At 39.7% G+C, this 27,584-nt stretch overlaps 3 protein-coding genes and 1 non-coding gene across 5 annotated transcripts; 1 reads left to right on the top strand and 3 right to left on the bottom strand.

Moving 5' to 3' along the window:
- Positions 1–1,649: 1,649 nt before the first annotated feature.
- On the bottom strand, positions 1,650–18,658 carry LOC145493144 (DNA-directed RNA polymerase II subunit RPB1-like). The gene is made up of 24 exons (XM_081472540.1): positions 17,679–18,658; positions 17,199–17,471; positions 16,703–16,867; positions 16,077–16,358; positions 15,529–15,690; positions 14,714–14,934; positions 14,306–14,438; positions 14,086–14,210; positions 13,468–13,678; positions 12,547–12,756; positions 12,055–12,303; positions 11,701–11,919; positions 10,901–11,123; positions 10,481–10,691; positions 10,003–10,147; positions 9,717–9,822; positions 9,026–9,231; positions 8,542–8,766; positions 7,579–7,926; positions 6,588–6,809; positions 6,026–6,091; positions 5,555–5,758; positions 4,801–4,999; positions 1,650–4,704 (listed from the first exon to the last, which is right to left on the bottom strand). Exons 1-24 carry the CDS (start codon positions 17,757–17,759, stop codon positions 3,431–3,433), a joined length of 5,760 nt encoding a protein of 1,919 aa, XP_081328666.1. The 5' UTR covers positions 17,760–18,658; the 3' UTR covers positions 1,650–3,430.
- LOC145493969 (small nucleolar RNA SNORA53) lies at positions 13,021–13,283 on the bottom strand. Its single transcript, XR_014050206.1, has one exon. It is a non-coding gene; the product is annotated as a small nucleolar RNA SNORA53 (small nucleolar RNA).
- A 99-nt stretch (positions 18,659–18,757) lies between the features above and the next one.
- LOC145493191 (cytochrome b-c1 complex subunit 6, mitochondrial-like) lies at positions 18,758–21,945 on the bottom strand. The gene is made up of 3 exons (XM_081472610.1): positions 21,790–21,945; positions 19,609–19,875; positions 18,758–19,006 (listed from the first exon to the last, which is right to left on the bottom strand). Exons 1-3 carry the CDS (start codon positions 21,841–21,843, stop codon positions 18,974–18,976), a joined length of 354 nt encoding a protein of 117 aa, XP_081328736.1. The 5' UTR covers positions 21,844–21,945; the 3' UTR covers positions 18,758–18,973.
- Positions 21,946–23,032: 1,087 nt separating this feature from the next.
- On the top strand, positions 23,033–27,566 carry LOC145493176 (lactadherin-like). Of its 2 annotated transcripts, none has more exons than XM_081472594.1 (5): positions 23,033–23,330; positions 23,677–23,706; positions 24,290–24,719; positions 26,074–26,381; positions 26,837–27,566. In XM_081472594.1, exons 3-5 carry the CDS (start codon positions 24,296–24,298, stop codon positions 26,984–26,986), a joined length of 882 nt encoding a protein of 293 aa, XP_081328720.1. In that variant the 5' UTR covers positions 23,033–23,330; positions 23,677–23,706; positions 24,290–24,295; the 3' UTR covers positions 26,987–27,566. The 2 variants fall into 2 exon arrangements, with proteins under 2 accessions (XP_081328720.1, XP_081328719.1); XM_081472593.1 differs by having other exon boundaries at positions 23,033–23,172; positions 23,232–23,330; positions 26,074–26,925.
- Positions 27,567–27,584: the final 18 nt, after the last annotated feature.

Here is a 27,584-nt window from a genome sequence, read left to right as displayed (position 1 = left end):
GAATGCCAACCATTTTATGTTGAAGTAAAGATTTAATTGTAAATCCAAGAGATTGTAGCTGATGATAGGAATCAATTGTTAACGCGTGTGTAACCTCAGACGTGTTTGATGTGCAATCCAGTTTAGTTTAAACTGTTCACAGCCTCTCTATTTACCCACGCGAAAGAAAAGCCAGCGACGCTTGCGCGAAGCACGCGGGAGTAGGGGTTGGGGTTTATCTCGGTCCCCATCTACGCCCACCCCACCCTACCCAGTCAAGTCTTCCGTTTTGCGCTGGCATCCAGTTCTCTCGCGATTTTGTCGGCGTGTTCAACGATCAAATAAAAATACGAGAAAATAGGGGCTGTGAGCAGTCTACTTTAGTTGAACGTCGGGTTGTGCGAGCAATGTTTAACTCGTGTGTATTTGCAGGTATTTGCTTGGGCTATAGGTGGCTTTATCTCTTTGGATTTCTTAGCTGAAGATGTGCACAGGGATTTTAGGATTGGAAACTTAACTCCGAATTTACGTGTCGGAAAATGTTGCATTAATTTTTTTGGTCTAAAATTACTAAGAAATGGGGTAGAGATTTTAGGTGATAAGTGATGATTGATTGTGTGTTTAAGGTAGGGCATACTGTATTTCGCGGACTGGACTTGTAAAACGTGGACTTTTAAAACGCGGATTTTCAAATACTTGTACTAAACTCGACTTACATTAGAATAGTCTTTATTTGAGCGATCATCTCTCATCCAAGGAACGTTTAAGGTCATTCCCCAGTATTGCATTGTGCATCCCTACTGCGCATAATTTCACGCGTGATTAGCGCGCGTGCATTAAAAATGGCGGCTTTTTCTTTGCAGCTGGACCTCGCCATACAGGTAAACCGTCATTTTCTCGCAAACGAGTATGGTGACTTATCATTTTTTTTTCTGTTGTTTTGAACTGAGTAGTAAATTTCTCTGTGTAAAATAAATATGGACCAATTCTCAGTATAGAGCAAAAGGCAATCGTCGGAAACGTGAATTTAGCAAGCAATCGTGACTACAATCATGGTGCTATTATAAGGATTTATATGGGTATAAACAAGGTGCTTTTGCTCCTAAACGAACATGGGGACCCCTCTTTTTTATTTCAAAATTTAAGTTCCTATAATATAAACAATCGATAGGCAACGTTTCACAAAAATCTCAGTGCAGGTTCTATTTCAGCGGAATGACCTTAAACGTATTGTACTGAAGGCACTCAGGAGATTTAAAATTCCTCAATGAAAGATGTTCGGGCTGATCTGTTTTAGGGCTGCCAGGCAGAATGATGCCAAATGTCCGACACATCCCTGGGGGCAAGTTGGAATTGATACAGCCGTTACGTACTCAAAGATCGTTCAATATTTATATTCTTGCTTGTCTAAGATTAGAAAGAAAATCTTCGCGCGTTTGTCATCAAGCTGTCTGAATGAGTCAAGAACTAGCCTACCGAACAATTAACCGGGTAAAGGGGACGTCCTGTCCCGTTAACCGAACAAGCGGGTTAGGGGGATCGACTTAAGAAGTTAGTCGGGGGATTGTTTTCTTGTACTTTGTCCACTTGGGCTTATTAAAGCGTTAAATGGCAGTTAGATTCCTTCACTCCCTTGCTGTTCGGTGGTTTAAAAAGTAAATTCAACTTCGTTGTTTTTTAAGGTTTTATTTTCACTACAGAACAGCAAATAAAGTTTATTAATATTACTGTTTTACACTGAACTTCATGGACTACGATAAGGTATACTTAAGCAAAATCAAACTGATTTTTCAAATACTTTAAATTCATATTTCGCTAAACTGTCGCAAGCATGCACCAAAGATTTCGTCCTCTCCCTTTAACCTTGCCCTCCAAGGGTTGGGTAGTGGGCGAAATTCGTCCCTCGTCTCATCGAAGAACCTCATTTCCGCTAAGAACGGGGCTGGAGGAAGGTTTTCGCACTATGGAGTGGGCAAAATCTTTGATATTTACATGTATAATATGCAAAATTCAAATGTAAAGGCCATCAACAGTTCAAACACGAGCTGTTCTTTCTTGGTTGCTTGGTTTCAAACAGAAACATAATCTGTCACTACTTTTTTTGGCGGGAATAGTCGGGGGGGGGTGGGTGGGGGAGGGAGGGAGGTGTTGGATTGATCAGGATAAGAAACGAAAAGTACAATTCCATCGACTGAAATTTCTGCCCACAGCATTGAATATGAACAAGATTCCGTCTGTTACGGTATAAAAGCTGTTGAAAGCCTTTACTTTGCGGTCCTTACGTTAAGTCTAAATTCTACAACCCTGTAATTTATGGTTTTCAAACGTGCTGCTAGAAAACTAGACTTTTTAACTGATGGAATCCACGATTTTTGGTCAGAAACGCAGAGTTAATTTCTGCCAAATTTTTTTTTAATAATAAAACACCTTTTGCAGTTAATCTATGTCAAAGATTTTTTTAATATTTTTTTCTTTGTGTCTTTGTTTGGTGCTTTTTAATATTCGAAATTTTTGGCTACAATAGCTTCTTAAAACAAAAATCCTCTTTAAGTAACCAACAAAATCTTACTTTAATTTTGCTACGATATAATCAGTTAGTTGCACTTATTCCAATATAAAATTTACTTGACGAAGTATGACAAGGATTTGTTCAAATAATCACAAACAACTACGTACTAACGGTATGACAATCTTTCATTGCTATTTTTTTTTCCTTTTTTTTTTCTACAAGTGATATGAGCTATTTTCGTCCCTAAAAACCAATGTGACAAAACGTACTGTAATGACATTGATTTGTTTGTTCGGTTTTTGTTTTTGTTCCCCTCCTTGGGGGAGGGGGGCGGGGTTTGCTTTATGATGTGTACACCATGTTGCTTGCAATTATGTTTTGGTGTGCCTACTTGGTTATTGTGTTTTAAACGGTTTTTTTTTTTTACATCAGCGGTGATTCAATCCCAAGAAATTTTTTAAACTTCAAACATAAGCGTTGGCTAACTGACAAAAACACTTCCATGCAGTCGCTACCTCACGCTCGACGATGAGATAATCGTGTAAAAAAGTATAAGCTTCCCACACATTAAACAAATTTCGTGAAGAAATTCCAAATTCAAATCGACGTCACTTATAAATTCGATTCGTCGTTAGTTTAAGGTTAAATCAGCTAAACTTATAAAATATAAGACAATTATCGCAGTGTACACTGATAAGTCTCCTCAGTCATTCAAGCATTGGCTCACATCCTCGCATAGACACGAGGCGTGTTTCAATAGTCTCAATGCTTGCAGTTACAAGACTTCTCCCCTGTGTGTGCCGAGCAGTTGAATGCGAAAATCAGTTGTCAATCTACTCGCACCTGCAAGGCTTTTATCCAGTGCATATTAGTGCATGTTTCACTACTGTTCACTCCTGGCAAACACCACTTTAAACTCTGCGAGTTTGATTAAACCATGCTTTATTGCGGGGAGTAATGTGGCGATGATGGTGAATACTGAGGAGACGGTGAAGGTCCACTGCCAGCCGGACTGTATTTAGGTGAGCTTGGACTATACTGCGCTGATGCTGGTGTAAATGGTGCCGTTGATGGCGAAGATGGCGAGTAATGAGGTGAGCTGGGGCTGTACTTGGGCGATGACGGCGAGTACTGAGGCGAGGAAGGGCTATACTGAGGTGAGGTAGGAGAATAGCGAGGAGAGGACGGCGAGTAAGTTGGAGAGGTGGGAGAGTAGGTTGGAGAAGAAGGAGTGTAAGATAGAGAGGAAGGAGAATACTTTGGAGAAGAAGGAGAATAAGATGGAGAGGAAGGCGAGTAGGTTGGTGATGTAGGGCTGTACTTTGGTGAAGTGGGAGAGTAGCTGGGAGAAGTGGGAGAATACTTGGGAGATGATGGGGAATACGAGGGGGAACTAGGGGAATAAGATGGTGACTGCGGAGAGTAGCTTGGAGAAGTGGGGGAATAGGATGGTGATGAAGGTGAATAGGACGGAGAGGTGGGAGAATAAGACGGGGATGTGGGAGAGTACGAGGGGGATGTTGGACTGTAGCTGGGAGATGTGGGCGAATATGACGGGGATGTTGGTGAATAGGAAGGAGAAGTGGGGGAATATGAAGGTGAGGTGGGGGAATATGACGGAGAAGTGGGAGAATATGACGGAGAGCTAGGAGAGTAAGATGGAGAGGTGGGTGAGTAAGATGGCGACGAAGGGCTGTAAGAAGGAGATGTAGGAGAATAAGAAGGAGAAGTGGGACTGTAGGATGGAGACGTTGGCGAGTACGACGGCGAGGTCGGCGAGTACGATGGAGAAGTCGGCGAGTAACTTGGACTTGCTGGCGAGTACCCAGTTGATGGGGAACTGGGAGAATAGCCAGGTGAAGTCGGAGAATACGAGGGACTGGCAGGTGACATGGAGGGCGAGCTTGGCATAAACGCCGGGCTTGCTGGTGAGTAGTTCGGACTCGCTGCCGCTGGACTGGGGATGTACGGGCTGCTGGGGCCCGGGGACGAAGGTGATTGTGGCTGCGGGCTCCAAGCTGGGCTGTACCCTCCAGGGCTAAACCCGCTGGCTTCTGAAGCTGCAGGCGAGAAACCAGCAGCTCCTGGTGTCATTCCACTGCCGAGTCCGGGACTCCAAGCCTCTGTATAAGCGGGTGTGGCTCCCATGGTCCATGGTGTCATTTGAGGTGACTTGGCAGTAGGAGATCCTGCTACACCAAAGAACATTCCCGTACCTGAGGAACGATACAAACAGTGAATTGAGTAAAAGTAAGTTTGGAAAAGCATACACGAATTGAGTCAACTTCAAAAGGCTAGCTTGTTCATGTCACCTGTCATGGGTCCACCCATCATTCCTGGGCCCATTATGTTAGTAGGGATCTCCATACCAGACTTGCATTTCTCTGCATCTAACATGAGATCGAAGCTGCCTGTGCCTATCCGAGGAAGTTTTCCAAGGATCAAGCACTCACTGACACCGCGCAGATGATCTACTTCCGCGTGTTGAGCAGCCTCCATCAGCACATCGACCTAAGCCAACAAAGAAATTGTTAATAAAGGGCTCAATATAAACGAAACAGAAATATTGCAGATTTGAGAGAACGGCCTAAAGGAGGTTAATTGCAGGTATTTAGCCTTGCCTTTTGTTTTGACGATTTAAATACAAGTGAGATGTTGAAGAAATGACTACAAATGTTTATTGTCCAAGACTTAATAGGCTCTTAAATGTTGCCAATGTCCAGATGATAGCGTCAGAATTTTGCAAAACGAAACGCGAAAATCTGACGAACACTTCTAGTCATTCTGCCTGAAAATAGCCTTTGGCTTGTAGGAACCTAAGAACCTTCTAACAAATTTGCTCTGTGTAACTTCCGGGAAACATAAACAAAAAAAAAGACCCTTGAAGGGTTTCAGCCCTAGCCGCTACAGTAAACAAAGCTCATTTTTCCACATCGGATCCCACAAAATAAAGCAAAAAGTCGCCAAAAGATAAACATCTTGAAGAATTTAATTCTCCCAACAGTGCCAAAGGAAATGTAAACAGACCGGTAACGAGATCTTACATGTTGATCGAATTGAGCTTACCGTTTCTTCAAAAGAGCATCTCATGAGCGCGCCAACCTCTTGTCGGTTAATGCCGTGTCTTGTAATGGCCATGAGATGTCCTCGACACGTCATGATGTCACACAACAAAGCCAAGTGACGGTAATTCACGTATGAACCGTCAAATGAGATCACGTGATTCATTTCACGCTCCACTGCCTTCCGGACAGCTTCAACTCCAAGAACCTGCAACAAGACGTGAAGATTCAAAGGTTACAAGCTCACTGACACCTTATTCCTAACGGTGATTCGGTAAGATGGGTTAGGAAATGTGTGTAAATGATCACAAAACTCGATGGTGATGTTGGTGGGAGGCTGACCAGTTGCGCTGTGCAGGAGTTGAACTCGGGACTATCGAGAGAAAATTCACATACTGTAGCAGTGGGGTGGAGGATTTACTTTAAACAGTAATGGCCTCGCTAAGTTTGTTAACAATTGAACATCTTCACTTACAGAGAATATTTCACAAATGTCATTTGATGTCGTACGCACTGGATCAACATCGTTTTCGCTTAGAACCTGCAAGAACAAAAGCCAACGTAAGAGAACATCCTAAGCGAACTATCTATCTAAAAAAAAAAACACTTTAAACGACTGAATTATAACAAGGTTGCCATAGACATCTCTTTTCGAAACTTCCTGACTGTTCCCTGATAAAAATAAAAATTCCCTGACCAAACATATCCAAAATCTCAGATATAATAGAAGGTTGTAACCTCCCCTTACAGCCATCCTTTCCACTCATTCATCAACCGATTTTCCTCCGTCATTACGTAAAAACATCGTTGGGATCACAGTCACCCCAAACGCATCTTCCAGCCCTCAATGGTTTTAAATTAGCCGTGTGAGTTTTTCAATTTTCCCTGACTTTTCTTCAAAATGTGAATTTTTTCCCTGACTCAACATAAAATTCCCTGACTTTTCCATGACCTTGAAGAACTTCTTTTCCGGACCATTTTCTGAACTGTGGCAACCATGATATATATAAACCAAATAAGATGACACTGGTACTGACCCTCATAAGCGACACACCATCAGTTTCCAGAATCCACTCAGAGATATGTTTAAACTCGCCCTCCTCGGTGATGGTGACACGCTTCTTGTTATCTTCATTCGGTAGGTTCATGTACACCTTGGAGATAGCTTCAATCCCCTGTAGGGTCATGTCAGTCAGCATGTTGGCTTCAATGCAACGTAAAAATACGTCATCATCCATCTTGTCCAACTGTTCTTCTTCCTGTGAGGATGACAAGTTCAAAGGTATAAATATTTTTGTCTGTCCTCAGACCCTCCCCCCGCCCCTTGTAGTTCAGCGTGAGTATCCCACCCGCCGGGCTAATATTTCGCTAAGTTTGCGATCGCGACGAACTCAAGACAAAACAGTGGGTCTGGACAGACTACAGAATTTCCGACATTGTCCAAACTGGTTGATTTTCAGTAAGACTGATAGTATACTAAGATTGTTCACTGAAAATGAAACGGCCTCGCTTGAAAACTTTTAGATGAAAATGGGAACAATATGTGGATTTATCTGCTTGGCGATCTTTGAAATACAAGGAAACGAATTTTACAAAACTGATTCATTTGTGTACGAGACAACCTATTCGGCCACAGGACTCCAACCATACACCATAGGTATTCCGATACTATCTGACTGTGAACCACAACATCGATTACCACTATGTAATATATCAAACACGAAACACCGTGTTTGACCACATTTCCAAACACGGAGAAGAGAGTTGAAAATACGACGCGCAGCGGAGTATTTTAGACGAACTTTTATGTGCTTGGAAATGTGGTCAAACACGGTCTTGGGTGTTTGCTATGTCTTCTCAATCGAAACTAAAACTAAAGGAGAGTTAAAATTATAAAAAATGTATGCTAATTAAGATCAGATATCTAAACACCGTCAAGGTCACGATTTCCTTTGTTTAAACTTGATGAACTATTAATGAGTTTGAGAACTTAAGTTGAAGTCTCAGTGCAATCTACTGGTAACTTACGTCCTGGAATTTCCCATCATCATTGTTCATAATTCTGATACGCAGCACCAGTTTCTCTGCGTTGTCATCATTGAAGATACAGTTCAGATCGTCACCAAAACCCAAGTTGATTTTTTCCGAGATCTGCTCCATGGTGAGCTTCTTGTCTGTCATTCGCTTACGATCGAGTTCTATGCGAAGAAGCCAAGGCGATATGCGAGTTACGTCAAAGTCGGGCATTTCATAGTAAACGTTCACAAAGTCCTGATCCTCCGCCACTACTGTGTTCTGGGGGTCTGGATCGTAGTAAATGGCTGTGTTGGCAGTGACCTTACGCAAGGTTGTGTGTTCCAAACGGCAAAGCACATCCTGTAGAATAGGGACGAATAAACAGCATTAGCGCAAGAGAAGAACTTTCATCGTGTAACGTGTCCTATGGGTTTCTCAATTTAGGATTTGGACTATGTAATGACGACTATCTGTACTGTCCTCACTAGCTAGCGCTAGTAGCACAGGTCTTGGGAATTTCCAGCAGACTGCTACAAGATTACGACTTTAAAAACTGGTTTGCGCACATCAAGGACGGATTCATTGGGTTTCCCATCACGCATGTGCCTTGATAAAGAAAGTAAATTTAAGAACAGGCAGACTCCTCCTCAGTACGTTCAAGGGAAGAGAGGGCACTTCAAGATAAGTACAAACCTGAATCTGCCTCGGAAGACACTTTACTAGGAGAGGAATTTCGTTCACTACAACATTATTTGAGATGCGAATCAGCACTGCTTACGAAAGGGTTCGCCCTGTAAGAGGTAAGTACCATTGGAATGTTTGATAATAAGAAGTTCTCATCATCGTTATGCAATATTTAAATACCAAGCTTACTAACTGCTATAAATTTGGGAATCACGCTAATCTCCTAATAGCTCAACTATGTAATGATACTGTAACAATGTAAAAAGGCTCGACGTTGATCCTCAATCATACCTTGGCTTTCTCTGCATCTCTGGCAGGCTGCCCCACAAGGAACACTGTCAGTGAAGGAGTTTTAGGCTTTTTAGACACGTTGATGATTTCCTTGAGACGAGGAACACCCAGGGTGACGTTCTTAGCAGACACACCAGCATAATGAAAAGTGTTGAGTGTCATCTGAGTAGCGGGCTCACCAAGAGACTGTGCAGCTAAGGCACCCACCATTTCACCTGGTTTGACCTAAACATAAAACAGATATTAACACCCATTTTAGACGCATTCTTAAGTGGGGTTGTGTCTACTATTGACAATATTAATATTGACATGCCCTGCACTTGGTTCCTCTCCCGTAACTACCCTTGCCACCGCTCTTAATTTTATCTGACTGATATTATTTGCACCTCACTGTGCCCTGTTAATAATTAATTAGATTTATTGTAATTTTATTAAATTTTAGGGGTTTACAGATTGTAGACTGAAACCACAACCCTTGTCTTACCATAGACAGGTTGAAGCGTGTTTCAATCTCCCCCAGCAGCCACTCAAAAGCTTCCGATGACAAGTGAAACTCCTCGGCAACTCGCTTGGAGCACAGTGTGGAACGGAGGAGGATGTTGAATAAGAGTGTGGCATTAAACTGAGCCTGTTTACTGATATGATCCTCGCCGTGGACCACTATCAGTTTCTTGGACAGGTCACGCACACCTGAAACACATCATAAAACATTCACACTAATATTAGGCTCAAGTCTTAAGATGTTAACTTTGAAACTAAGATGAATGGAGTGCTCAAAACCATGGAGGTGAAGTCATATCCCATCTCCTACTAACAACAGTCTGTGAAGAAAAAATATGTTTCGGTCTGGGAAAAATCATCAGAAATGAGTGCATTAAAATAACCCACACATTTCTAGTGAAGGATGTTGTTTAAAGAGGTTTGCATGGTAAACAATATAACACTTTCACATGCTTTTTAACTGTCCCCTGACCCGCGTCTCTCATCGAAAATCTTCATTGTATTGACAGCATTTTGCCAATCCATTCTATATTTTCTGTCAGTCCTCAATAAAGAGATAAACCTTCCATCTTCATTCATTGTTCACTGTTTAGTCTTTCACATTTTGAGATCATTATGTGGTACCCAACACGAGGCAAAATAAAAGCTGTCAATTTCCAACTAGAATCTTGTACCTTCTGTCACTCTGAGGGGGTGAAGGTCACTTGGTGTTCTGTTCGTCAGATGAAAGGTCTTCTGCGCATTCCAAATCAAACGGCCAAGATTCACTGGCAATGCCACCTGACAAGAAAAGCAAAAAAACAATGTCATGAGAACAGCAAGTTGAAAAACCTCCATAGGAATCACACTGTAACTAGCATTCGAGCCCCACAAGAGTGAAGACTATGTTTGACCCCCAGATGTAAACTAGGTCTCCATCAATCAATGTAGGAAATTTTGATTTAAAAAGTGTATACTCACTTTAGAGTTCCCAGAAGGAATGATTTTACGAAGAATCTCTCTGTCTTCCTGCAATTGACTAAATTCTGTTTCCAGATCCTGCAAGGCAGCGGCACTGCTACAAAGGTCTCGCACAACATCTTCCTGCAGATAACGACGAAGACGCCTGCCAAGAAAAGAAGGGTGGAATGTTATTTTGTACACTTCTGACTGGCAAGAAGTAAATGCTCTATGTATAATGTGGTTTATTGCTTATTGTGATAAACCAAAAAAAAAAAAAAACAAATTATACACTTTTTCAAGGAAGCTTTATGACAAATTCTTCAATAAAACACCCATAAAAAATAATTACAATGCTAGAGGTACATTTGCTTTCATTAATTAAATACCCTCTTAAGAGTCGTCAGCAATAAGGACAACATATTGCAAGGACATTCATGACCTTCAAAGGACTTCCAAGGTACAATACCTTGGAAAAAGGACTGGCAATGCTACTTACCTCTCATTGGAGCAGTCAAAGTGAAACTTCTTTTCAAAAGCAGAATTGGTTGGCTTTATTGTAGGCATGTTCTGGAATTCGATAGCAGCACCATCCATTCCATCCTCTCCATATCTCAACTGGATCATCTGATTGTTGGAGTTTCTGATTGTGCCGTCATATGCAACCATCAGACCCTCCATGGCCTTGACCAAACGTCTCTGGATGTAACCTGTACATGAAAAATAAAATAAACTTGTTATTTCCACTAGTTAATAAATTTATTTATCCCTACGAAACCGAAATGTTAACAACCCAACAACTAAACTCATAACAGACAAAACTGTCAACTAAATAACCTGGTCTTGTTGTATGTGTATCAACAAAACTAACATCATTACATGTGTAAATGAAATCAATACTTCAAGTTCACACACTAACCAGTTTCACTGGTTTTGACTGCAGTGTCAATCAATCCCTCACGACCTCCCATCGCGTGGAAATAGAACTCTGTTGGTGTAAGACCGGCAAGGTAGGAATTCTCAACAAATCCTCTACTCTCAGGACCATAATCATCTTTGATGAAGTGAGGAAGTGTGCGGTGACGGAAACCAAATGGAATCCGTTTACCTTCAACATTCTGCTGGCCTACCACAGCAATAACCTGAACATGAGAAGCAAATATAGTGAAAATGTTAGTGGAAAAGTTGAACACAATGAGATTCAAAGCCAAGAGAAACTGTAAGAAAAAAGTTCTCTCTGAACCCAACATGACACCAAGTCATCTGCTGCCTTTTGATTGCATCTATGCCAACTCAATCACATTATTGGTGAGTCTCCCCAATACAAACTGAATCTCCTGGTCTCCCACCTGAATACTAATCTCTCCCAAATCTACATTTGTTACACTTTTTAGGCTTTTCAGGGGAAAATTTTGGAATTTTTAAAACATTTTTTGTGGTTGATTTGACAAAGATTTTCTTTTGAAACATTTTTTTAGGGTCAGGCTGAAGGCAAAATTGGCAATCTCCTGGAGTTTAATTTTAGATTTTGGGATCTCTGCGATGGTTCACTTATAGATTTATCATCTGAGCTGAACATGCTGTTCTGTGCTGTACTACAGGGCAGTATATTTTCTATGAACTATCTTATGTCTTTCCACATCATGCACCTCTATTGTTTACAGCACTTGTGCATGCTGCAATAGTTTTACACACTTTTTAATATATATATATACTGACCTGTGAAATGTTGATCTTAGAGCCCTTGGAACCTGAAACCACCATAGCTTTGAAGTTGTTAAATTCTGACAAGCTCTTCTGTGCACTTCCTCCAGTTTTGTCACGACAGTCATTCAGGATGCGGTTCACTTGGTTCTCAAAAGTCTGTCGCAATGTGTTACCAGGTGTTGGCTCAAGTTCGTCATTGTGAGCTTTTTCAATAACTTCTATCACATCTTGCTGTGAAATTGCAATTAGAGTAAAAACTTATTTATAAAGAAAATTATTTAATATAAAGAAACTGCTGTAAAGTTGAACCTTAAATAGCATTTTTGACTTTTCACAATGTGAGAACATATTGGTTGTCAAAGTCACCTTGGCTTTCTTTGTTACTCTCTGGATTTCTTCATAAGTCTCATTGTCAGCGATACAGTCACCAATACCGATACTGTGACCTTCAATGAGAGTCCAGTTGTTCACAACAGTCTGAATATTGCCATAAAACATACGGGCAATCTCATGACCGAGTTCAACAGCAACAATATGGACCAAACTTCCTGACGAGGTTCCCAGCGATTTCTTACACAAAATGCCAGAGATCAGCTCACCATGTTCTATCAGAACCTATCAAAATGGGATAAAAAAGGGTGTTATCTCTTAATTATGAAAAATAAACAAAACCACAACCAGTAGATTTTATCAGGCTTTGGTTCAATCATTCAGTTCTTTTACCTAAATTTTAGAAAAAGAAAATGAGTATCTTGCATTGAAAGCATAGGACTTGGAAACTCAAATTAACCCAACCTAAAAAGTAAACAAAGACCAAATGAAATAAAACAAAGGCCAACTTGTGTGGAGAGTATGTACCTTGGTGTCACCAGGAGAGATGTGCTTGTATGGTCCACTGTCTTCATCATCTGGATGGGTACTGTGCGTGCGGATCATGTTCACATTTCCAGGAATGATCATACTGAAGATCTGTTTTCCTGTCCACAAAGGCTTGGGCTTGAGGATGGCTGGCTGTATAAGCTTTCCATCCCAATCAGGAATCCACATCATCAGATTCATCATAGTGTCCTGATGAAACAAGAAAATATCAAACATAGAGTTCTTGTCGGACCACAAGAAATTACACTTTTGCATGGCTATCCACTTTACGATAATTAAGTATTATGAACCCAAATTCTCACAGCTAAGAAACTCAGGGCATCCAATTTCTTGGTTTTGACCAGAATGAACTGATTCTTCTTGCTTAAATACTTCCAGTGCCTAGTCCTAACTATAGATACTAAATTCAAATACATTTTAGCACTCTAAACATGACCGAGTACAGTAAATATTAGTGTCCCTTGCAATGCTGCCCCACTGACATAAAGGTCAACAACTACGTGCACTGTGACACATAGGCTGATATTCAGAAGGCAAGAAAGCATTACAGAGAGGTATATTGATCTCACACACCCATGACTCAAGCGTTCTCAATCTGCAGCTTTGCGCTGTTGAGCAACTACTGACACACTAAAACAGTTCTACAGTTGAGCCTGTAGACAATGCAGAAGTGTGCCAGAAATATTGCTCCAAGAACGGATCTAAGGAAGTGTGTAGTTAATTGTCATTACTGACTTTCTTCTCATAAGGAGAACAACCTGTTAAATTAGTCCGGATAACAGTAACATTAACTCATAACATTATACCCAACACACCTTACTGATTGTCATACAGATTTGTACCTGAAGACAAACCAAACAGCAATTTCACTTCCAAGTTTGTTTAACTTGACAAACCCACCTTCTCAAGAAACACATCTCTTTTTGTGAATCTCCTTACAGCCATCAAAGAGTCCTGCACGATACCCATAACAGGTTTGTTTGACTGTGGTGTGACAATGTTTCTCGGCACCATCATGATCTCTGTGATTTCTGCGCGTGCCTCTAGGGACTGAGGGACATGCAAGTTCATCTCATCTCCATCAAAGTCAGCATTGTAGGGTGTGGTCACACTAAAATGGAAAGACAGACATAAGGTTCTCATGAGGAGCTAGAAACCAACAAAACTATTACCTTAGCATGCTAATGGCTCAGGATTGTGGCAGTGTCTTTATAGTGTTCTTACAGGAGCAAAAATTTTTATTACATTATAAATATTGTTAAACAAATCGGCATTCCAAGGTGCAACTTATAGTCACCATGGCAATGAATTGAGTTTGTTTTGCCAACAAAGCTTTTAATGAACAATAGTTTTAAGACAATCCTTCATCTTTCCATTACCAACAAAAGCTGAAAAATTTACAATCCTTCAAACACCAAGTACAAATAGTGATAATCACATTCTGTTAGATGAAGACGATTCCTTTAGTTAATGATGAACTCAGTCAATAAGATCCATTGTACAATGTTGACTACTAACCTGAGATTCAATCTGAATGTTGACCATGGCAAGATTTTAACCCTGTGCCCCATCATGGACATTTTGTGAAGAGTAGGTTGACGATTGAAGATAATCACGTCATCATCTCTGATGTGTCGCTCCACCTTAAAAAATACAATGCAAATTCATTAGCTTCTTTCCTACACTCTAGAAAGTCTTGAAAAACACTGGCATGAACTTCACGACTGCTCAAACACACCCTATATCCAAACTGAAGATGCAGATCGCTTGGCTTGGGATGAAACCTCAGGTCAATACGCTCCCCATTGTCCCTGATAATGTATTTAGCACCGGGATACTGATTGTTTCCACGACGCACAAGCTCTTGCATGCTAAAGGATCAAAAAGAAAATTTACTTAAATGTAGAACAAGCTAGGATAATGCAGTTTCATCTAGTTATGAGCACTACACTTTGCAGCTTTTAATTTTCACAACCTACCTTGGAATGGGTCTTTTGAGATGAGTGACAAATATAGAGTTTTATTCTTCATTTCATATGTACATGTACATGTATGACTTAGATTTCATGATTATTTGGTAATATTTGTGAAGATTTGTATCACTACCAGTATATAGAGGAAACTTGAAATAATTTCACAAGCAAACCTGTCAATGTTGAATGGGGTGACAATTTCAGGGAAAGTAAGATTCTGAGCAATAGTTCGTGGAACTCCCACTTGGTCAATAGACAAGTTAGGATCTGGTGTAATGACAGCACGAGCTGAAAAGTCAACTCGTTTTCCCATCAAATTTCCTCTGATACGTCCTTCCTTGCTCTTCAGTCTCTGTTTCACTGATTTCAAGGGACGGCCAGACTTTTGCATGGCCTGTGGAAAGATGAGAAATACATTTGTGGTAAGTTTCCTGAGTTTGTACATGGGCACATTGCATAGTTATTCGCTAAATCTGAATGAACTTAGTTAGTTGTAGTGTTATGTTAGTTACACTATGTTAACATGCTCCGGCTATGTTTTATTTTACCCATAGGAGAAAAGGGGATACTTTCCACAGAACCAGACAGTTGGTGTAGTGGACATGAACCTTATACTAAAGCACACAGAAAGATCCCATTTTAATGACCCTCCTTCAGCCTACCATTAATTTGCAGTAGAGTAGAGTCCTAATTTTTCAAACCACTCGGTCGAACAGAAATTGGTTAAAAAAAATCGAGTTGTTTTCTTTCGGTCTTCTTTTTGACTTACAAATTTGTTGATCAATATATGTACTTAAAACAACAAAAATTGGAAACCTTATCTTTAGAGTACTCCCAAAGACATTTTCCCAGTTACCTCTATAAATTGCTCACATGCTCAACCTCTACTTCTTAGCTAAGCAGAATGCACCGATATAAAGCAAGATTTCACACATTCCACACTCTACTAGGTGTGTATGCATTGGAAAGAAACAGGACATCTACTTACCCGTGGCAAACCAGGAATTTCATTGTCTATCAATGTTGCAACATGATACTGGAGCATTTTTGTGTCTTCTGCAATTATGTGAGCTGCAGCTCCATTCAGTTCATTCCTTCGAAGATTGCCATTTGCCTTCACCACATCTGATAGCTTGTGAGTCAAGTCATCCTGAAAAAAATAAAAAGTCAAAATTTACAACACTTGCCAAACTATGTAATAAGATTTGGTCACCTAATAGCTAATTTGATTACTTCTATAACTGTTAAGCACAAATACTACCTCTTTTAGAGTGGTAAAAAGTGCACCAATGAAAAAACAAGTTAACAGCATATTTTAATGATATACAACATTATGAAATTGTTATCTCTTGGCAACAAGTTTCCATTTAATACCTATCGTATTTGACAGAAAACAAAATTAAAAACCTTAGAAAAGCAATGCTACACACCTCAAAATGTTAAAGCAACCCTATTTTTTCATGGGACAGAAGAATTGTTACAGGAACGTCACTGATTTAACATGTCACTACCCTTGCATTTATCACTTCACATTACCTGACTACGAGCAGTACCACTCATAACAATGGAAGGCCTTACAGCCAGCGGAGGCACTGGCAGCACTGTCACTATCAACCAATCAGGACGAGCATGCTTGGGACTCATTCCCAGAATTTCACATTCCTCGTCAGTGATTCTTTTAAATATTTCATGGACACGCTCTGCTGTTAGTGGAATCTTCTTTTCTTGTGAATCCTCATTCACTTCCTTCCATTCTGCTGTTAGTTCAAGACCACTTCTTCTGATCTGTGGCTGGTTTCGACCACAACCACCATGACTCTTGAAAAAATTAATTTCACAAAATAAAAACATGACTACATTAGACAGAATATGCAGTTCAAAAAATCTGACGAACTGAAGGAATTGATCCTAAATACAGCATAACATTTTAATCTTGAGATCAAACTAGGGATCCTCCTTACTGATTGTCATACATTTCTCTTAAATATTTCAGTTCTAAAAATTTGGTGGTACTTTTCCTACTTATGATCAATTTTTCACTAGCCTGCAACCAATATAAAACTATGGCTTCTTCAGAAACTAATCACTTCCATTCTGTCCTAAAATAAATGAAGAGTGAAAATCAATCAAATCAATCAAATCAGCTCAACACAAAACCTTACCATCTTCTTCTCAGCCTCATCAATATCTTGGGATGGCAGTTTATCATCAACAATGTCACCACCTTCACAAACACGCTTTCCTTTGCACAAGTCATAGATGTGTTGAAGACGCTTCAGTGGTTGATTTTGAGACTTTGACAATATGTCTTTCACTTTTGGATTATTCTAGAAAAATAATTAAGAAACAATATTTGTGTACTGACACTGCCAAAAAGAAATTTCAATTTATTTTCAACTAGCTAACAATATCTCACACATGATTTAATTGATAAATTGATATAGCTAAGAATCAGTTTACACTTAAGCAAATAAATGTAAACTTCAGTTTCTATCTTCTGTGTATGGAAAATTAAAGGAAAGAAAATGTTTCGAATTTTTCAAAATATCGTACCACGTCAACCTACCTACCCTACCCCCGCTAGTGCTAATTTCTCGGCCCATGCCTTTCCGAGAAACAAGCCATTTTGCGAACGAAGCAACTTATGTATTTCCTCACCCCATCGACAAGAAGTTTTGAACAGTAGAAGCAAACGCATCTCAAACATTTGATTATCATCTTATAGAAGCCGACGTGGAACACTGGTTTTGCCAGCTCTATGTGTCCGTAATGCCCGGGACACTCCGTCATGTTTCCAGCGCAAGTTTGGCAACGAGAGAAACGGTCGATCGTCCCTTGCCGTGGATCCATCAAACCTCCCAGCTTAGGCCTTCCGCCTTCCATCGTTTCGGAGTACTTGATGCCGCCCTCAGTCGTAACAGACATTTGTTTCTGTTGAAATTGAAAAATCTAATCACAAGAGGTACTACTACGACCAAAAGATATCACTAAAACAGTCACTTTTAATACGGTCAGGTTAGCTTGACTAACACATGCATGCGTTCTCGATTGAATTAATCGATTACGAACGTGTTAGGACAAGAAAGCGAGTAAAAGACGAAATAAGAAAGTCTGAAACCCATTTGAAAGTGTACTCACTATTTCATCTGGGCTTAACACCCCAAACTGGACCATCTTTACGTCCCGTAAGGGAGCCGGTGAGCCAGACACGAAAGCCATAACTTTGCTTCAACAAGATGGCCGATTCGATGAGGTAATTTTATCCGAAACCTTTTCGTTTCTCCACTTGAAGCTGTCTCTCTCCGGACGCTTCAAACAGTATAACGTACTTCAAAGTCTGCCCGGTCGATTATTTTAGTTTGTTTTCGTTCGACTATGGGCCGACCTCCCTTCCTTTTTCGAAGGAATTCGGCAAAAGAACTCAGTTCCTTTGTTCCTGCCGAGTGAAGCGCCCCGAAAGCGCTTCTTTCCCCACACAGTTCGTCGCCTGTTATTTATAGTGGGGCCCCAATGTGCGGGGCGCACTAGAATTCTTCAGGGGCGGATGTTGCATTATGGGATTCCCCGAGTGACGTCTCACTTCAAACCTGTTCTGGGGGTAGGGACAGCACGACTTTCGACTACTTCGAAATAAATCTTCACTTCATTCGTTTTCTTTTACTTTTCTCTATTTTTCAGAGTTCTCTTCATAATATTTATTGTCATACGGTTTTACTTATCTTCCACAAAGCTGTGTTTGTAAAATTATTGACTTACTGTGCAGACAATAGTCAGAAATTGTACCCTTGAAAACAGCCACTCTCTTTTTGCTCAGTGAGAAACCAAACAGCTGAAAGGGAATGATATCTATCTGGCTGAGTGATGTTTACTCATAATAGAAAACTGACTGAGGGAATGTTTCATTCTTGTACTAATTTCTTTCTTGAGGACTTGAACAAATAATTATTTATGAATTAAAAATCTTTAACACTGACATGATGAGAGTACAGTTGATTGCTGTTAACCATCAAATACTCTTGCCAGATAAAATTAAAAAACAAGATAGCCACATTTGGGCAGGGGAATAATTTGCAAAATAAAATTTGTCTCATTATCATAAATTTCACCACTAATTTTTCATTTTGATTATCCCTGAGAGCTGATAATATTATTTTTCTGTATTATATTTTCAAATTTAAAATAGTGTTTCACAACAGAAAGAGATGGACATTTGAAAGTTTTTAAATAAAAGTGATTTATTAACATTTTCCACAAACACATCTGTCCAAACAGCAGTTAGAGATTCCTGGCATTAAAATTACTGGTGTATGAGCCACAGATGAAAGGAGCAACATCATAAGTCTTCCCCATGTATTTTTACAATCAAGCTGAAATAACAAGTGTACTACATCCACTAAGACAGTATTCCCAAAGTTGGGATACCAAAATATCTGTCACTTCAGTTTAGAAAACAAGCGATGTCCAATCTGCAAAATACAAAGAAATCAAATCATTAAAGTAAACAATTAGTATGAAATTAAAATCAATAACAAACAAAAACACTGTTTTGAGGTCATTTAGTTTGCTGAAAAAGTGCACACTTTCATGTTGAGTTGAATGTTGTCCAGGCCAGACCCCTTGTATACCAGAACTTCTTGTTTTCACTGCGCCTTTCAATAACGTGGACTCTAAAATTCAACGCTCAACCGACAAATGTGTTTTTCGCTACTGTCAATCAAATGTTCAGCGGCTCCTCCCAGCTTCCGCCTACTGCCGAACACTGCTTCGTTGTCTAAACTGTACTCAACGATGTGATTTACCTCGTGCTCGGCAGTAGTCAGAAGCTGGGAGGAGCCGCCGAACATTTGATTGACAGTAGCGAAAAACACATTTGTCGGTTGAGCTTTGAATTTTAGAGTCTGCATGTTATTGACAGGCGCAGTAAGAGTTCAAAACAAAAACAAACCAGTGCAACTGTGAAAATGTTTACCTTTGATAAAACAGGACTTCAAGCTAGTCTTGCTGCGAGTATCTCCGCTACTTTGAGTAGTCAGACAAAATTTAACAAGTTGTAACACAATCTACTTACACATTTGTCTTGGCACTCAAGAAAATCAAACAATTCCTGTACACATGTCTCCTCCGTGTTTGACCGGCTACTAACTCGCTGATTGCACAACTCTAGCTCATTTTTTAATTTGGTACATTCAGCATGTTCACCACAAGCATCTCGCACTTTGTCCAAGGGATCTTCTAGTTCTTCCTCATCCTCATCATCATCATCATCTCCGTCGCCACCATCGTCGCTAGGTGCTTCGTCTTCCTTGCCTTCATCTTCAGGATCTGAATCCTCATCCTACAAAGGAGATTAGAAATGACAGTCAAAGATGCTTTTGAATGACCGCTATACTCAGTCATTAATTTACTTTCAAAATGCATGTTGAAGCCACAATGGGGGCTAAGGCCCAGGTCAAATGTTGAACTTTACATGAGGCAAACTAAGCTGAGTGAATCAAGTCCATGATAAGTTCAACTTTTGCCTCAACTGACTTTGTTTGTTTCATGTGAAGTTTGACATTTGACCTGGGCCTAAGTCACTTCTTTGTGAAATAGTGGACTGAAAAACAATTTCACCATAATTTGACCATCTTTGCCCCAACAACTTTTTGGTCCCATATTGAAAACTATTCTCTACCATCCCTGAAAAAACCTATGAATATAAGTATAACAACTACAGTAAAAACTCATGCAAGCTGAGACCCTAGAATCCACTTAATGAAGACAGGCAATGAGCAGGACCATTCAAAGAAGAAAAGGGCTCTTTTTTATCAGGGTGAAGCATTCCTGCCTCGGCTGAATGACTGAATGGGCCAACTTCAAAAAATTCCAATCCAGGAATTCAACACTTCTGACCAGTTTTAAGAACTATTTTAGAGTACAATCAACCCATTTTGAAAGAAATAAGTTCTTGTTTACAAGAAATTTATTTTTGTATGAACAAAGCATGCTGAACCTTGGGAGAGTTTTCTTCACCTCAACCCAACAAAATAAAATAAAATAAAATAAAATAAAGAAATATCCAAGAACAGAAAAGTCAATAACTTTCACTAAGCTATTGTTTATACTGTTCAAGCCATTTAATGGTTTGATAGTTTAATCATTGATCAATCAGTGACTTTTTTGAAGTGTCAAAATATATAACCGTGGGTAAAGACTGTCTACTAATTGGGGACACTTAACTAAAAAAATTAACAGAAAGCTACCTAGTTATTTAATTAAAAATAACAAAAAAAAAAATTATTTCATTAAAAAAGCTAAAATTTACTTATTTACAATAAGAAATAGCTATTTCCAATAATTCTTAAACAATAAGATGGTTCAAGACAGGCTAAGAGGTCAAGTGGTACATAGGACACAGTTCTCTCATTCACATTATACCTCAGATGAAAGGTTGATTTAACGGATTTGTCTTCTGAATGAGTGCAGCAACTACAGGTTTCTTAGGTTAGGCAAGAGCTGATTCCACAGTTTAGGTCCTATATACCTTTAACAGTGTTTACAAAATGTGGAAATCTGCACCTATAAGGTTGTAAGTAGAGCTTTTCACTGAGAACAAATTTCTAACATTTAGGTCATGTTTAAATGTAAACATCAAACAGGCTATGTTAAATGGAAGCCAGTCACTTAGTGTTGAATTCAGGAAATAGCCAATTTCCAGTAACAGTCAGTAATACTACAGCAAAGTTCTGATTCATTTTAAAATTGATGATTTAATTAAATTACTGAAGACAAACACAAGTGAGCCCTCTCAAAAATAAATAAACTGGGTCAAAAGGTTGGTGTACAGAAGCCTGCCAGGACACTACATGCCAGGAAACTAATATTGGTGAGTAGGATAAACTTATGTCAATCTGATAAACGCATGCATGATTTTAAATTTTTGCGTGTTTGATAATCTGTACAATCAATACACTATATTTGATAATAAGTGGACGGAACATTGATGATACGTTCCAGATAAAGGCAAGAATTCGGTTTATGAAAATGTTAAGTGAGACAAAATACAACACGTTTACACTTCAGCGACTCAGTTTTCCGCTAGCACCTTATAATCACACAGGTCACTCTGCAAATTTGATCAGTTCTCTCCGCACCGTTGTATTGGTCAATCTGATCATGTTTTGAAACTAAAAACTACGCTTTTTACCCGAGTCAAACAACCATTTTATGTAAAATACCACAAGAAAAATACATAGATAAAGGGTTTTACCTGTTCTGAGACAATTTCCTCGCCTAGAACCGTTTTTTCTTCATCTAAGCCCATCTCGGCAACGTACCGGCACTCGCTCTCTTCTCGTGTAAGACCCGCTTAGCGGTCAAGCCTTGTAACTATGTAGCCACGCCAACTAGGCTGCAAAGGCTCCTGGGTAAATAGGCTCGCAATGTGTGACGATAAAAATAGTCGGCTAAGAAAGTGAGCAGATTTTTATTTACTTATTTACTATTGGATTGCTTACTTTCTGTGAGAACGAAATATTTCTCGTGTATCTATTTCCTTTTGCAACTACAAAAACTACTGATCTTCTGAAATACTGAAAATAGTCTATTTTTGAACGAGGTGTAACTGCAAAAAATGGTATGTAGGATGTAGTCCTGGTACGAAGCCGTTGTTTCACGAACACGCCGATTTCCTATACTAACTGTGAAATGCATCGCAAAATGATAACCTCTTCGTTTGTAATCATCTCTGCCCAATTGTTCTTTTTCGAATTAGCGTTTATCGAAACTGCATGTTTATCGATTGATAGATGATTGTTTCGTAGCCAATCAGATTGCAAGGTTATCGATCGTACATTTCCTGGCTGTGTTAACTGTCCAGATAACCCGGAGATAAGGAAAGTCACTAAAAATTGCTACTTCCAGCTTTGGATTCAATCTTTGTGTTTTTCATTTGCTGGATCGGCGCGCTTTATTTACTTTTTTGTCTTCTAGATCCCAGGTTGTTCTTTTTAATTTAAAGAGATTCGTTTTTAATCTGAAAAAAAGAACCGGTTTTTTTTTTTTTTTTTCTTTTTTTTTTGCTGTGTTTACTTGAAATAACATCTGTCATTTTAAAATTCGAGGACCAGACGTTTTTAATTTCTTAATTTGAAGAAATTCGCTTTCATCTGAAAAGATATTGTTCTTTTTTTTCTGTGTTTACTTGAAATACTATCTGTTATTTAAAATTCAAGGGCCTGGAATAAACCTGTGCCTTCGCGTGAAAAGTGGAATTGTTTAAAACCAGAAAAAACGAAGACGGTTAAAATAACTGATATACTCTTTTTGAGATACCAATCAAAAGAAAAAGCCACGAGATGGCTATCAGACAAAAGGAAAAGTGAAAGAGCAGTAATTCTCTATTCAAATATAAGGTTCAAATCTAATATTCACGGTTTTGTATTGATCACCGTGTTTGATAAAGTTCACACTTTAAGTGCTCATTACGATCGAGTCAGTCGTGTGAACCTGAAGAGAGGAGTTCACCTGAGCAAACGTGAAGTTTACCCTGATAAAGCTCAGCCATGGAAAGATTTTGTCCTATTCTGTGCGTTTAATAGTTTTGTTTTTTTCAAAGATTGCTAAAAAGAAGGCGCTATTCAGGAATTCTAGGGTAAGGTTGGCGAGTTGAGCTGAAAAATGCGAATGAATGCTAATTCAGTTTTGTTTCAGGAGACGTGACGAAGATTATTCATATATTCTGGGACCTAATACGGTTTACCGCACTTCCTACAGAACAAAAGAAGTATCCTTGAAAGTTCAGTCGGAAGGGTAAGTTTGAATTTAAGCAATGGTTTTCCTATAGAAGAGGAAAAATTGGTCGGTTTAACTACGCGACGGTCATTGTTGGAATTCAACTAGTGTAATGCGACAAATTGTGAGCGACTTCAGTACACTATACACACTGCGGGTGCCTAGAATATTCAAAACAAACTTTCTATAAAATACGGTTTTATATCGCCGTCTACAACTCGGCTAGACATTTTCAGGAAGATTTATGACGCGAGAACCTAGAACTGTGGCTGGTTGGCTTAAATTCTAGAATGCGTTACTCTTACACAAGCTTTTTTATACCAGAATTTGACGGTATCTAATATTAATTTTGTTTTCTCTCTAGCCTTCATCTGATGCAAACGCAAGTCACGAGGTCGGTAACTCGATTTTTTTCATTCAATCACACAAAGATCAAGACATGATAAATTATATTAGTCGACAACATATATAATTTTGTTTAACATGCCTGTCACACGTACTCCGCAATCATTGCAACACTGGCACGAGTGAAATGTAAAGAAAGCTGCTGCCCTGTTCAAAGAGTTTATTTACAATGTATGTTTAACGTAGGAGAAGTTGCGTTATCGTCTCTGGGCTCTCCACAGTTTAATACGGAGGTTGTGGAAATATCCATAGGTTTTATACCAGGAAAGGATTCTAGGTTACCGCCTGACAGGTCAATAATAAAAGGCTTGATAAGCAGGACTTACGGTATTTTATTTATCTAAAGGTGAACGTAATAGTCAATTTAGGGAAATGAAATAATTAGTTTTGCTTTTGCATCTGTTTCGCTTAGCTTTTATTTTTAAATTTTAATAACTGATGGTCGACGTCTGCGATGATTCCATTTTTGTAGCCATGTGCGATAATTTAGCACTTAGACCTACTACCTTACAGCAACCGAAAAAATTAAGCTTCCAGAACTTAACTATTTTCTTAATCTTGTGGTCACGCAGATCAGAATGTCAACCACAGTCCTTGTAGTTCATCTCTTCGTATGTTTGATGAAGATAACAGTTGTTTCGATTGAGGCCTGCCGGTCAGTCAGGTCAGTTTCTGACTTTGCCCTCTTCAGACACACCTACAGGCAGATATCCGGGACACGCTTTGAATCTTGCGCCGCGACTTGTGACGCTGACCCACTCTGTTACAGTTTCAACTACTTCGCTCCCACTATGACCTGCGAACTTAATAACTCGTCACGACGTGCAGATTCGGGGAACTTTCTGCGCAGGTCTGGGTCTGTTTACTTGGACAAACTGAAAGAACCCGCGGACTATTGTGTATCATTTCCTTGTAGAAATAACGGAACTTGCAAGGCAGTAAGGCGCCATCCTGGGTTTGAATGTTTCTGTCACGATGAATTCACTGGAGCAAAGTGTGAAAGTAAGAAAATACGCTTAATGTACCCTTGCAAGTGCGAGCCGAATTATCGGTGTCCGCTTATATAAGGCCAGGAACCATAATCGGGAACGGAGACCGTAAGTCTTGGGATCCATGCAACATAGAACAAATTGCGCCATTCTGACGATTATGGCTCCTGATAAGGCAAGACATTCCATGCTTGTGTATCGTAGGGATCATGACTCCATATCCGCCTATGAGAGGTCCTTCCTTTCATAGCAGAGGCTCGATTGTATATTTTCTTTTTTGTTAACTGACAGACCTCCTCCCTTCACGGTCTTTTTACATGTATTGGTACGTGAAGTTAGCTCTTAAGGCCTGTTCACTTTATAACGCGTTCTCCGATTAGCTTGAGCAAACAAGAAAGCCTATATCTACAACTGATTGCTAAAAAGACGCGCACTTATTTAAGGTGGCCGAACACAGTTTTCAAGAGCCTCTGCCTAATTCACCATTACTTTAAAGATATTTATGCTTTGGCGCCCGTTTTTTTTGCAAGAGTCAACGTTAACCACAGAAGGGTTTATTCTCACATTTTGGCTAAGGTGAGTGCTGTTGCCATGGCAACGGGGCTGGTTAAAAACAAGGCTTAAATAATGGTTTTTGTTTATTTAAAAAAATTCAGTCGTTAGATTTTTTTCATCCTTTGCCCACTATGAATTGACATTAAATCCCTTCTGTCAACACTGTTCTAATAAAATTTTGACATAGGCGACTTTCGTAATTCGCCGTAAATCATTTTCACTGCATGTTCTGTATTATTAAAAATTCCCTAGGTCAAAATTCAGATTTTTTTGCGATAGATCATTCGCGTGGTTTCTGAATTATTTTTTTGCCAAATTTCTTGAAATTCTAACGACTGGATCGTTAGAAATCGGCAAGTTTCTGCAAAAGCAATCGGTCTCAATTTTTCGAGCAACTGCGCATGCGCTGCATTTAACTGGGTTCTTTCGGTAACAATGAAAAGCTGAGAATTGCTGGGTTCTTTGCGTCGTTACCTTTTCTAACACAGCTTTGTAATAAAAGACTAAAGGCATCAGTACACTGCGTTCAATAATGGAGAAAAATAGCGCATATAGTACGGATTTTGAGTAAATAAAATGATCGCTCTATTGAAGGCATGTTTTGCATCAGCAAAAGCGCGCGCGAAAACTGTGTTCGGCCACCTTAAATAAATCCACTAAACTAGACTATATCTCGGCTCTTCTCTCGGGAATTCTCAATTTGCGAACAGGAACTTTAAGATTTATTAGTTGGATTTTGGAGTTCTCGATCTGTAGATCGAGCATACTTCTGTACTAAACAAGGAACCCAATTAAGCATTTCTCTTTGTTAGTTTGCAGTTCTTCTCCACTGGGCCTTGGTAATCGACAATTGCCTGATGAAAATTTCAACGCCTCCTCAAGTGTGAACCCGTACAAACCCAGTGACGCTCGCTTACGCACAAACACCTCCTGGGTCAGCGAAGGTGCATACGAGTTCCTGCAGATTAGTTTCCAACCTTACTCCAAGCTCGTCACAGACGTGGCAACTCAGGGAAATCCTCATCATTATTGGTTTGTTACTCGTTATAATCTTTTGCATAGCTTAGATGGTGTCACGTGGTCATACTACGAGCATGAAGGCCAACCTGGATCTAGAAAGGTGAAAGTCAGTGTTATTTCTCGAAATGTATATATGGTAACCGATGGTGTTCAATACCAAAGAAAATCTATCTTTGCGCGTCTATTGAGCAAAATTTTTCTTCTGCGAGACAAACTTCGAGCAGGCCTACCTTTGATCGCGAGCCTCATGTTTGAGTCTGGTGCGAAAGCGCCAAGAAAGTGACTTTTCTCGCGGCTATCCTCGTGCGTGTGCTCCCCAAACGTGAAACTCGGCAATACTGATGACGTCACTCTACAGAGCTCCGTGTAGTTGTCTCTGATTGGTTGTTGCTTGTGCCACTGTAAGAACCAATCACGAACAGCCTTAAGAGCTACGTCATCAGTATGGAATTTAAGGCATGGGAGATTTGGCGCGTGATCAAAAACGCCTGTTTAAACACGATCGTAGATTGTATGACAAGTCCTAATAGTTGCGTTACCGTTGCGATTTATTAGGTATTTGCAGCTAACCAAGATAGCAATACTACCATAACAATTCAGCTCCAGCCTCCTATCAGAGCAATGTACCTCCGTATCGCACCATTGGCTTGGCAAGAAAAAATCGCCTTACGGGTGGAAATTTACGGCTGTAATGATCACAGCTAAGGAAATAACTGCAAGACGGCCATACGAGTCTTAACGAAAACTAAAGGAACAACAAAAGTATAAAAACTCTTCTGTGATGGATTCGCGAAAAAATTAAAGCCATTAATCAACCGCAGAAGAATTACTTCGTTCTATTTTTATCAGATAAGAGGTCAGTACTGCAAAGTGATGATTTAGAAGATTAGGAAGATGGTTTCTTGCTAATGATTGGCTAAATCGTAAGTTTGTTGTTTGCTGAAACAAGTGTGAGTTTTCTCTTGAAGCTAACAAGTAGTAGACCCCTCAAGAGGCCAAAAGATAAAAATACGAAATAACGTAAGAGTACTGCTCCGGGATATCCAAACCTGCACTAAAACGGCCAGGAAACACAGTGACGGAAGCTGATTCACGACAGGAAGAGGGGGTGGCGGATTTTGTACAGTAGACGGCTGTAAGAATTCACTCGAGGGTAGAGAAGCGATTTGGTTGATTCCCGCGAAGGCGCCCGAAGAGCTTCCCGAGTTGCCGAGAGCATACCGAAGTTGCTGACTTCGACGCATCGTCATAAAGTTACGCCATCAGTGCTAGTTAGATTCAGCTCTTACGAAATCCAAGAGGG

Source organism: Orbicella franksi, chromosome 7, assembly GCF_964199315.1.
Source record: "Orbicella franksi chromosome 7, jaOrbFran1.1, whole genome shotgun sequence".
Lineage (NCBI taxonomy): Eukaryota > Metazoa > Cnidaria > Anthozoa > Scleractinia > Merulinidae > Orbicella > Orbicella franksi.
The sequence above is the reverse complement of the archived record's forward strand: the minus strand, read 5'-3'. Positions and strand labels throughout refer to the sequence as shown.

Bases quoted from the DNA above. Each gene is read 5' to 3' on its own strand.
- LOC145493176 (XM_081472593.1), top strand. From the start codon at position 24,296: ATGTCAACCACAGTCCTTGTAGTTCATCTCTTCGTATGTTTGATGAAG. The intron at 24,720-26,073 runs GTAAGAAAATAC...TCTCTTTGTTAG, and splicing joins CACTGGAGCAAAGTGTGAAA to TTTGCAGTTCTTCTCCACTG.
- LOC145493191 (XM_081472610.1), bottom strand. From the start codon at position 21,843: ATGGGCTTAGATGAAGAAAAAACGGTTCTAGGCGAGGAAATTGTCTCA. The intron at 19,876-21,789 runs GTAAAACCCTTT...TCTCCTTTGTAG, and splicing joins AGGAAATTGTCTCAGAACAG to GATGAGGATTCAGATCCTGA. The intron at 19,007-19,608 runs GTAAGTAGATTG...TGTATTTTGCAG, and splicing joins TTGAGTGCCAAGACAAATGT to ATTGGACATCGCTTGTTTTC.
- LOC145493144 (XM_081472540.1), bottom strand. From the start codon at position 17,759: ATGGCTTTCGTGTCTGGCTCACCGGCTCCCTTACGGGACGTAAAGATG. The intron at 11,920-12,054 runs GTGACTTTGACA...GCAATTTCACAG, and splicing joins GAGTAACAAAGAAAGCCAAG to CAAGATGTGATAGAAGTTAT. The intron at 10,148-10,480 runs GTAAGTAGCATT...TTTTCTTGGCAG, and splicing joins TTTGACTGCTCCAATGAGAG to GCGTCTTCGTCGTTATCTGC.